Here is a 12,193-nt window from a genome sequence, read left to right as displayed (position 1 = left end):
TTTAGAAGACTCATAATGCACGTTGTTTCGATACATGATTTACTGTATGACTGTATACTTGTCTACCCTCAATGACAATACATGAAAACTAGATAGAATTTGTAGCTTGGTCCATGAATCTGCTAAATGCCTAAATTACATGACAGACGTCCACTCTCTGAATGACTCAGACGGAATTATTAATATCATTGTTTTTATCTCTTTTATTGATGCAAGTAAAGACATTGAAACAAGTTATGAGCAGTTTCAATCAAACCACCCAGTCCATTCATGTTACTCATTATCACCACAAGACCTGAGAATCACTGTCCAGCTACTGTTAAGAGTAGTTCAAAACCAAAATGACTTATTTTCTATCAGTTTTACACACCCATGAAGACTTGAAATCATGGAGGTTTTGTCGCATTCTCCCTTGAGTCTCCACCAGTCATCAAGTCATTGTGTTAGGAATGCAACAAATCATGCAGGGTGTGTAATTGATAGAAAATAAATGTTGTGTGAACTACTCCTTTAATGTCACTTGTCTCATTCCTTCAGAAGTGTTACAATTGGTAAAGCCAATCTACATTTTTGGACACACTGAATATTTCTCAATGCATGGTCAAATCAGTCTTCATGATTGTTTTTGGGGGATAAACAATGACATGAACAGAAAAGATATACAATTAGTGCAACCTCACTTGCAGAGAACCCTTTTGACTGAACAATTGAAGTACTTTTTTTAAATCAGTTTGATTCTTCTGTGCAGTTTCTGTTTCACACACTTTGTGGCGTTAAGAGTGTGCATGCATAATCTCCATGTTAGTCAGCGCTCCCAGCTGTTTTCTTGCAGACAGAGGCAAATGCGTAACGGCAGAACTCATCATCCCAAAGGTGTTTACCTGTTATGAATAGAAAGATAAGGTTAAGCATTAATTAAACACATAAGGTCTCATACTGCAGTGGTTCGGTTTTCAGGCCGTGACCCCCAAAATAATTACATTTTCATGATTCTGAATCCATTTCAAGCATTTGTTTTGCACGAAAAACATTCCTTGGGCTAGAAACGGCCCCACAAAAATATAGTTTAGTGATGAGTCATCACCTTTCACAGTTTCGTGTGAGCCGCCTTTACCCCAAGGAATGTTTTTTGTGCAAAACAATGCTTGCAATGGATTCAGAATCATGAAAAACCCCTAGTTTGACCCATCACATGCTACTTAAAGCATATGTACTTTCGTGTGTTTTATCCTGTATAGTGAAGTTAATGGGACACCAACTTTCAGCAGCCGTAACGGACTCTCCTAGGGAAACTGAATTTCAGTCTTTGTGAGATATGTTACTAGACATCTTTACAAACACATTGGTGAAGATTTTGTTTGGCAAGGAATTTATTCCAGGACTTTTTAAGATATCCCCTGATTATCATTGTGCCTTATATCATTGTGCCTTATTGCCTAGGTCCTCAGACAGTCTTGTCACATTCCCAAAGGATCACACCCAGTGTTGAAGTGAGCTGATTTCATTAAGCGTACCGCAACTAGGGCATTCACCAAATATTAGAATATTCGAATATCAAAGTCACTATTGGACGTTCTTCACCGAAGTCGAATATTCGGTTATTTTTTGTATTATAATTTTTTCTCTTTTCTTAAAATATTGTTTCTTCATGGTTTATACAGCTTGGCAAGATAGGAAGTCATAAGAATGAGTTGTCAATGCCCCTGGTGGATGAATTTGTCAATGCTCTATGCTCATGTCATGCGTCACGTTTCGTCAAACAGCGGCCAGCCTGCAAACTTGAAGTCAGGATGGAGGAAGAGCCAGCTAATGCAACCGTCATCAGGCCTACTAGACAGAAAATTGCTAGCTTTTACTGGATGAAAATATACATATACATTTCCTGTCGAATATTCGACCGCAACGCTTGGCCAATGTGGCCCTGGGCGTACAAACAGTGACTTATTGACCAATCACAGTCCAGACAGACACGGGACAAAGCCAGATGTAGAAGTGGTTAGCACCGCTCATAATACTTCCACAATTATGCCATGAGGCTATAAGGATTTTGATTCTAACAAGAAAGATGCAATTGGAAATTGCAAGTGTGGTTGCCGTGATCGAATTTCAGAAAATACATTTTGTCTTACCCTAGGGCGTCTTACTGGTTCACCAATAAATTAATGGCCATTTATGGAGATCTGTGTCAGTCCTTGTCCCTTTTATGCCCATATATGGAGATCCCTGATGTCATCAATATTAAGCCCATATCTTGGAAAGCCCATATATGGAAATACTTAAATTTAATTAAATTCAATGGAGAAAATGTATTCATGAATACATTTATATAAACTACCGGTATATAATGCATCTCTTAACAAAATTCACCCAGGCGTGTCCCAATGAAGCCGGTCGATTTGAAAACTGGGAGGAGTAGCGCAGCCAAATATTTAATATATAAGTACTGTAGTCTGGTTTCCCTGCAGTGGCAACCACACTAACAAAGTAAATTTTTAATTAATTTTCCCCCGAAAACCTTCAATTATGCTATGAGGCTATTGGTAACCTGAAAACGTATTTTCTGTCTACTGCCGAGCTGGAGCGATGGAGAGTAAAACAACATGTGTATGGAACCACTAACAAGCTTCTCCATGGAGGCAAACATAGAATTAATCGTTTGAATTTGAATTCAGCATGTTGTGACTTACTTCCGTGGTTCAAAACCATGCAGATCTGTCGGCCGCTGCTAGGTTCGTTCTTCGCCCAGTCAGTGAAGGTCATTGGGCGACCGTCAGTCCACATCCAAGCACCATTCTAGATGACAATACAATAAATCATATATGTCAACACAATACTGTATGTTAACATTTAACAACACACTGTATGTTGCCATACAGGTGCAGTGTGTAGTGTTAGTGTATCACGTGTTAGTGTAATATAAGGTAATGTTTTATCAGACACCGTTTACAAGGGTTAATGTCCCTTACCTTGCCTGTTGCATCAAAGCCACCGATCCACGCTCTAGTCATTGCACCAGTCTTTGAACGTATCAGGTCTTGGATGAATGAGTGTTCTGCTTTGTTGTGAATGGATGCCAGGTTTCCACCCAGAGACAAACAGTTTTTCTACAGAATATAAACAGAAGACAAGACTATTAGTCAAATAGATAGATAAGACCAGATACAAGGACAGACATGCATACATTACAGACAGACAGAGTAAAAGACAATGTTTTGTATATTTCATATTGTATTGAAGTGACGTTGCGGTTGTTGTGTGTGCAGTCTCCTTAGCTTGGGAGCCATCTGTGCCACATGTGAACATTCCTTTGTCTGTAAAGTGCCTTTAATAAACGTGAGCCTAATAGTCCAGGCCCAAAAGCTCAAAGAATAGGGTTTTACCTGTGACGTCATGACACTTTATTTTAGTTTTTTCTATTCATTTGTTCATTTGGTCATTAAGGTACACAGAATGCGAAACATTCTGAAAAAAAGGTTATGGCCATTTGTATATTCACTCCATCAACTTCACTATACAGGAAACATCTGCTTTAAGTAGCATGTGAGGGGTCAAACTGGGGTTCTTCATGATTCTGAATCCATTGCACTTATATTTGTTTTGCATGAAAAATATTCCTTAGGCTAGATTTCAGCCCAACAAAACGGTGAAAAGTAAGTGAGTCATCAAATCAGTTTTGAGAGGCCACAATCTAGCCCAAGGAATGTTTTTCATGCAAAACAAATGCTTGCAAGGGATTCAGAAACATGAACTCCTAGTTTGACCCCTCACATGCTACTTAAAGCAGAATTATGTTTGTATCTTTTCCTGTATAGGCCTAGTGACGTCGATGGGACTTTAATTTCCGCAATGTTTCCGGCAGAACAGGCCTCTCATTCTGTGTACCTTATTGACCAAATTAATAGAAAAAACAAAAATAAAAAGTATGTTATGACATCACAGGTCCTCTCAAATGTTGGGCCTGTTGCTCCCCGGCTATAAACAGTGGATGACATCTCTGCCTCTGGTTCCTGAGACCGTTACAATATGTTTGTTTACCTCTGCTTTAGCCCAGTCCTTCGCAGTTTCTTCAAATTTGTAACAGTAGCCAAACAATTCATTCCATCCATGTGGACATCTTGCAAATCTCTTGTTGATCACATGCTCTCCTGAAAAGACAGACACTTGAAGTCAACGGTTTGTTTGAAAGCAACAACAATGCATTCCTATTCCATGCATTTCCACACTCTGTCAATGACTACATATCCCATAGTACCACGGTATTGCCTTCCATCTGAGCTATGGGCCGTGGTTACATTATACCATAGATCTATGGTGTCACCATCCATCCGAGCTATGGGACCGTACCATTACAAAATGATCTATTGCAGCCATTTGGGCCATCACTTCAGAACCCGCTATGAAATGCTAAGATTCAGGGGTTCTACTGAGGAGTAAAATGGATCTCACACACACACACCTGCAGGAGCAGCAGCAGTCAGAGCCATCACAGCACAGAGAAGTACACTCAGCATACTCATGGTCATGGTGATGAAGTCGAAGAAGATGATTTCCTTCAATATAAAGAAACAGACATGTTAGAGATAGTTTTGAAAGTCAGAGGGGAGCGTTTCACCGTTTCTACAGGTCATCTTTTCGACACCCTAACCTAACCCTAACCTCCGTGGGGGGAGTCGCTAACACTCCCGACGCTCCGTTGTCGAAATGATGGTCGTTCGAAAGAGCGAGATTTCACCCGAGAGGAGAGTCATGTCAAACCTTCAGTAGAATGATGTGTAGTGGTTCTTCCTGTGTTGAATGTTGAATATAGCCGAGACAGAAGCTCATCATGAGGGTGTGGGAAGACTCACTTTCTCACAAGACCACAATGCCGAGAGAATGCAATCAATCCTTCTTGAAACCTTATCTTGAAATCTCAACCTCTTGAAGCTTACAGGCAAAAACATGACTTTTTCCTGTTAGCCATGTACCAACCCTATCCACTCTGCCAGCCTGGCTTTAGTCTCTGCCAACAGAATTGGCTGGGGTGCATGTTATTGTTCCAACACGCATTACGCTGACGTTGCGTTTGTCTGACTCTCACCATTACTAACCCTATCCCTAAGCCTAAGACTGACCCTTGGTGTAAGTGAACGTGCATGAGCGTGCGTGTCCGCAACTAGTCACGGTCCTCATCAAGTCACCTTTCACCCAAAGCGGCCCGCACTACAAAAATGTGTTTGACAACCCTGGAATAGAACACGCATGAAATTAAGTTCTTACTTTTGTCATGTCCAAAAGCCCTGCTTTGGAATATTAATAGTTTCCCCAATTCTGGCGAACATTTGGCAAAAATCAGACCTTTCCTAAATGGCCTAGGCTAGCTGCTTTTACTGCAAATCTCATCGTGCAGAGCTACTTTTTCTTCAATGCCTTACCTCTTATCCCTAAACTTCTTTGCCCTTTTATTATTTAGAAAAACATTTTTAAATACTTCAAATAGACGATCTACATCGACACGTTGTGAGCTTGTAGATCAGCTATTTGAAATATCTAAAAGGTTTAGGGATAAGGGGTAAGGCATGGACAAAATAAAGCCCACTAGCTCACAAGTGTGAGCTTTAGGCTCGAAAGAGCGTGATGTGTGCCTGCCTGCCGACTCAAAGTGGAAGTGATGTGTGCCATATCAAAGTGAAACAGTGTGCATGTTTTCAGAGTACAAGCAGTCTTATAAGGCTTGGATCCTGCAGTGGTCCATTGGAGCCCAGGGTCATCTCCATGCTGGCTTTTTTTCCATGGACATATCTAGTCCCAAATTAAATACATTATATCCCATTTACAGGGAGAACATTTGTTCTCAAAAGTTGTATTTGCAAAGACCCCCAACTCTGAGAGTAGTGTATGGCATAGTGTATGGCATACATGACGTACATAACATGACGTACGACCGTCATGGGTCAGGATTTGCTAGCGTTGGTGGAGGCAAATTGATTCACCTATACAAACATTCGAATTTAAGAAACAAAGTGCTTTATAAAGTCACAACCAGTTATAAATCTTGGCCGGCATTGTATAATTACTGGCCGGCATTGTGTTCTTCAATAAGAAGCCTTTTCATCCGATCGTTATGCTTTCCCATGTATTTCTGGGCCCAATTTGGCAAGGCCACGCCCATATCTCAGTGTTCAATAGATGGGGTTAGTGCGCATGGGGAACACCAGGACATACAGTTGTAGGTCTTGTTATCAGCGGCCATCATGTTTCAGGGCTACATAACTATAATTTAGAAAGCAATTCACCTTATGGACAGCAGCTCCCAAGCACCTCAATCAGACGCAGACAGCAGACTAGCTAACGCATAGCACTTCACCCCTTAAGTACCCCATGTCCCCTCCCACTAGACAGAGCCAAATTATAATAGGGTGAGTGATACTGCATCCTTGGCGTTTTGCAAACTTTAACTCTGCAAAAACATACATCATAATGAAACAAATTGAAAATGTAGATCTGCTACTTTCCTACAAGTGTCCGATGTCCCTCATTGACAAACGCCTTGCTTTAAATGTTCATGTACTGTTTCCACAAATCCTCTGTCCATAGACAGGGAATGGTTTGTCCCAATGTGGGCAATGAGTGAGCCCAGGTGTGTCTCTGGCAGCTATTTAGTAGAGCCTCCAACCCCTGCTTGGCTCTTTTGATCCAGTAGAGCCATGGTGAGAGATTTTGTGTTTGTGATTTGTTTGGTTGTGTTCTGTTGAATAAAGTAATGTTAAACTTGCAGTTTGTGGTTTTGTCCATGCACCCTACCTAACAGGGATAGTGTTTTCTGCAGGTGATTCAGTCCGAGTGTATCAAAGGGTGCGTTCGCAAATGTGCACCTGGTGTGTGCTCAGTGTAGTGAGTGCCCAAACCTAACCCTAATCCTAATCCTAACCTCAGTAAAACTATGCCTGAACCTAACCCTAACCCCTAACCCTAACCACACATGGTGCGCATTTCCGAACGCACCCTTTTGATACACTCTGACTGAATCACCAGCAGAAAACACTCTCCCCTACCTAACAATTGTGCACCATTGATAGGCAGGCAATGAACGAAACAGTGACAGTTTGTGGTCAGAGTCAGACTGTCACAGATTCTGTTTGTGTGGTTCCCCTGACATCACAGTTATGTCAGAGCATGATGTCAGAGTGGCAAACCCATAGACTGTAAAAAAGTGTACACGGACAGATGTCCGGAAGGACGGAGACATGATGTGCCGTTTTCCTTGAGCATGCATTGAAATGATCAAAACCTTTTTTTGTTTTAATTTAGATTTGTATGGTATACATCTCATGAAAATCAAAAAATCCATATCTCAAAATATTAGAATATTACTTAAAAAGAAGGATTTATAATACAGAAATGTCAAACTTCTGAAAGGTTATTTTAATTTATGCATTCAGTACTTCGTCTGGAATACTTTTGACGTATGTGGTACTGCTGAGGTGTTATGGAAGCCCAGGTTTGCTTTAATATAGAGGCCTTTGGCTCATCTGTGTGGTTGAGTCTGCCTGGTGTCTCATCTTCCGCTTGACAAACAGAGATTCTACCACTTTTTCGAGTCACGTGTTCAAATACTGGATTCTGATTGGCTAAATTCCGGAGGTTATGAGAGGACTACTGCCGCAAAGTTGTGTGTCCGAGATCAATGCGCCTCAGTGTACATCCGGGGACTTTCCCCCAACCAACAAATGAAGGTCGCAGCGGTCCTATGTTTACTAACGTGCGTACTATCGTCGCCGATTTATTTGGATCCAATGCAATCCGCCAACTTTAAAGCCCCTTTTCTCTGAACCTATGCCTTTCTGGAAGCGAACAGCCTCTATTTACGGCCGGAACGGTGCTTTTAACTGACGTTAGCTTAGCTGTAAGCTAGACGCATGGATTACTATGGAGTTGACGCCATCTGTTGGTGAGTAGAAGATGTTGTTTGTGGAACTATCTGCTGTCTCGCGGAAGTTTTATAGGCAATAATGATTGTAACTTAAGATCCTTGCAAGTTACAACTATGTGTTTTCTTTCATGTATACGGGAAAAAGTGGTAGAAAAGCTATTTACCACTCGGGGTCGGACATTATGCTCTCATAATGTCCTGAGTGCGGGTGTTATCGGACTCGGCTGCGCCTCGTCCGATAACACCCGCACTGCGGACATTATGAGAGCATAATGTCCTCTCACTCGGGGTAAATTGCTTACTTCTCAGTCACTCAGTCAAGTGAGTGCGTGAGTCACTTCTAGTGAATAGTTTTCTAGGTCAGTGGTTCTCAACCTGTGGGTCGGGACCCCCAGGGGGGGTCCCCAAATTATTTTGGGGGGTACCCAGATGATTAACTTAATGTGCAACATTGTTTTCTCACTCAACAGTAAACAACAAGTGAATAGAGGTTGTCTGCACATTTATAAAGTGACAATTTAAGGACTTTTTAATACCTCTAAAATGACAAATTAAACATTGGGACAAATTGTCAAATATTAGAGGCAGAATTTGTGAAAATAGCCAATCTACATGCTCACAACGCCTCGCAATCACAATACAACCGTGTTATACAAAATGTAATGCCTCAACTCTTAGTGCTCGTAGGGTGGGGGGGTCCCCTGTTAAAATATGATTATTTTGGGGGTCGTGGCCTGAAAAGGTTGAGAACCACTGTTCTAGGTCACCTAGAAAATCAGCTATTTTCAAATATCCGAAGTCTATCAGGGCTGAAGAGGTTACAGTATGTTTTGTATAATAATATTTAAAATCTACAAAGTGACTAGTAAACTAAAGTTGCCCAATAATTGTAGCGGCATAAAAGTACTATATTTGCCTCTGAGGTGTAGTAGAATTAAAGGTGTAGAGAATAGGAAATACTTTAGTAAAGTAAAATATTTTACAAAAAGTACAGTAGGATACTTGTTATTTTCCACACTGCCCATAGAGTAGATCTATGAAGTAAGAAAGATTTAGGGGCTTTTAAGCCGTGACATCATTTTGTAGGCAGAGGAGAATCTGCCCCCAGAGCATTTTCTGTCCCTCGCTATTTTCAACAGATCCGAGACAAAAATAACGACTAAAGTATAATTCTAACACTTTCCTTTCAACAACAAAGAGAAGAAAAATGTGTAAATAGTAAAAATAGTAAAAAGATTCACGGAAACTGGGGGCAGAAATAATCCTCTGCCTACAAAATGATGTCATACTTAACAGCTCATAAGATGCCATCTGCTGGCCGTGGGGGTGCACTGACTGTAGTGGAAGAAATATGTGAAAAAGGTGTTCACTTCCGGCAGAAAGCGTGAAAATTTGCACCTAGGGGTATTTTTGTGCGCTGAATTCAAAAATTGACGGTCCCAAGCACTTTTCTCAAATTCACTTTTCTCTCATTCACTTACCATAGGGTTAGGGTTAGGAAAAAAAGACCCCCCAAAAATCTTCTTTAAGTAGCATGTGAGGGGTCTATCTAGGGGGTTTTCATGATTCTGAATCCATTCCAAGCATTTGTTTTGCACAAAAAACATTCCTTGGGGAAGAAATGGACCCCACAAACTATGGTTTAGTGATGAGTCATCACTTTTCAAAGTTTTGTTGTGTCCATTTCTCGGAAAGGAATGTTTTTCGTGCAAAACAAATGCTTGCAATGGATTCAGAATCCCGAAAAACACCTAGTTTGACCCCTCACATGCTACTTGAAGAAGATTTTTTGGGGGGTCTTTTTTCCCTAGTATGGTAAGTGAATGAGAGCCACCAGATCCCATGGGAAAAGTGCTGAATTCAGCACACAAAAATACCCCTAGGTGCAAATTTTCACGCTTTCTGCCGGAAGTGAACACATTTGCCTTTTTTTGTTACATATTTCCCCCACTACTGTGCTTGCAATGTGATGCGATGATTCATCAGACTTATGATCGTATATGTTTAACTCTGTCATAGATGTAATATTTTCACACACATGCAAATATCTGTGTGAATTTGTTATATATTATGCTTATTTTTCATGGGGAGAATAAATAAATAATGATAATTAATATCAGATCAGGAATAATGCTTTTCATATATAGTAGGCTACCCAAGGTCGCTTTACGACAAAACAAAATAAACAACTAAACTATTGAGAGTGAAAAAGTTTTAAAAAGAAAGGCCAAGCTAAGACTAAAGGGCGGAAAGGGAAAAAGGTTACTCTACCCTGGCCTTTACAGCACGTCATCAACCTGGGTTGTTTTAAAATGTGCTTTATAAATACATTAGACGTGACTCATAGCAAGCTTCTGTGCAAACACAACCAAATGGATTAATTAGGAAATGTAAAAATGCTTATTTTATTGCATCAGCAAACAATATCAACAATGCATCATTAAAATACATGTTTACAGCACTATATTCTATACCTGATTAAACTAAATCTGCACAAAACAGACATGCCCCCCTGTCCTATAAAAAACATTGCAACTTCATTTTTTTTTTCAATTACTTTTTATTTTGTATTACTTACTTTTCTAATTATTTGATTCTACTTCATCATTTTATTAAAGCATTTTTCATTTCCTCCCCAAAAATAAATGAAAACAGTAATTGAAAAAACACAGTAGTAGGACGATATCAGTCACCAGAACAAAGGGCATGTGTTTTCATTTAATTTAACATGGTTAAAATGGAGTTTACAAAGGGTTTGTATAGGAAGGGGAGCGGTTTCTGATAAAATGAATATCATACATCTAAATGCTTGCATCAAGCAACTTAAAACCCATCTCTGGGGTGCTCACAACATCCAGAGTAGATGGTAAAATGGCCACAGAAGCATGTTTGAAAGTGAAACTTCCCTATAATTAACCTCCAGTAAACTGCGTGACCTTTTCCAAATCATAAAGCAAAGCTTGCATTCTGCGATATGTTGTCAAAAACCCAATGTCTAGAACTTTTTAGGCAGCCCTGGGTCCCCCAGACGCCTCTCTACTTTGGTTTATTAGGCCGCTGGTCTGGACTCCACGTGGAAGATGGTGCTCTGGACCCAGTCCTGAGTTCGGTCAACGCAGAGCTTGGCACCGTTCTTCATCGTGAACCTAGAACATACATATCCAAATGATTTCCACCATTAAGATGTTAGATTTTTACATTGTATTCGTAGAATGTATGACTGAATGTCATTAACCAGTCAAATGATACAATGTGTCAATACTTTTTCACACCTTAATCCATTTCAAACCTGGAAAAAGCATACTGTAGTGTCATTTTAGATTTTAGCTACAGTATAGGCCTATGTACATAGCAACATATAGGTTTATTTGCAGAAAACTCTTGTTTTCTGTCTTGAATGTCAGGTCAGCTGACCAGGGCCTTCTGTCTGTTCTGCAATCTAAAGTTAAATTCAGGCCTTAGACCAGTGCTTCTGAAACTTTTTCATGTCAAGGAACCCCCAAATTGACACTTATTAGCCCACAGACCCCCATTTGAAAAAATATATACCAGGGACCCTCATTTTTGAATAATTTAGATTATTTTCCTTCTGGGCAGTGGTGGAAAAGGTACTCACATATTTTACTTTACTAAGTAAAATTATCAATACTGCAATGTAGTAATATTCTGTTAAAAGTAAAAGTCAGGAATCCCTGGTACGAGACCTTTTCCAGACCAAATACATATCATTTTGGGGGTCCTCGGCATGAATTTTCTATTTTCACAATTTCTGCCTCAAATATTTTATAATTTGGCTAATGCAAGGCAATTGTGATGACGGAGAGGGCCACTATATTTTCACACTCACTAGAGAGCAGTGACACTTTTTGAGCTTGTATGCTATTTTTTGGTATTTTTGAATTGGAATCCTGAATACATTTTTAGCTATTTTTTAACTGGAATCCTGAAAAGAAAAATGTTTTTTAATTTCAAATGCATATATGTTCTTATGTTAACTATGAACTTAAATACAACTACATTGGGCATCATTAAGCTACTAATTAAAGCGAGTTATGTTTGCATGAAGGTGTGGTGAAGGTGGGGGGCGCATGTGGCCCCCAGTTGCCCATGTTTGCTATAGTGTGTATAGTTTAGGTGTAGAAGTATTTAAATACTACAGGCCAACAGAATGCAACTTGCACTTGAGCGCTCTGGCCAGTAAAAATAATGCCTTAAAAATAAAAAATAAATAAAATAAAACATTAATATCTCATTCGGTTTATTTCCCTATACACTGGGGTT

General features: G+C 39.9%; 1 protein-coding gene across 1 annotated transcript; it reads right to left on the bottom strand.

Annotated features, from left to right (window-relative positions):
* Positions 1 to 801: 801 nt before the first annotated feature.
* LOC308300883 (ladderlectin-like) lies at positions 802 to 5,756 on the bottom strand (the record flags this gene model as incomplete). Its single annotated transcript, XM_080744779.1, has 6 exons — positions 802 to 881; positions 2,688 to 2,793; positions 2,967 to 3,104; positions 4,036 to 4,145; positions 4,457 to 4,550; positions 5,697 to 5,756. 6 exons carry the CDS (start codon positions 5,754 to 5,756, stop codon positions 802 to 804), a joined length of 588 nt encoding a protein of 195 aa, XP_080600905.1.
* Positions 5,757 to 12,193: the final 6,437 nt, after the last annotated feature.

This window comes from Nannobrachium achirus (genome assembly GCF_963921795.1).
Source record: "Nannobrachium achirus genome assembly, chromosome: 16".
Lineage (NCBI taxonomy): Eukaryota > Metazoa > Chordata > Actinopteri > Myctophiformes > Myctophidae > Nannobrachium > Nannobrachium achirus.
This window is presented reverse-complemented; position numbering and strand designations above follow the sequence as displayed.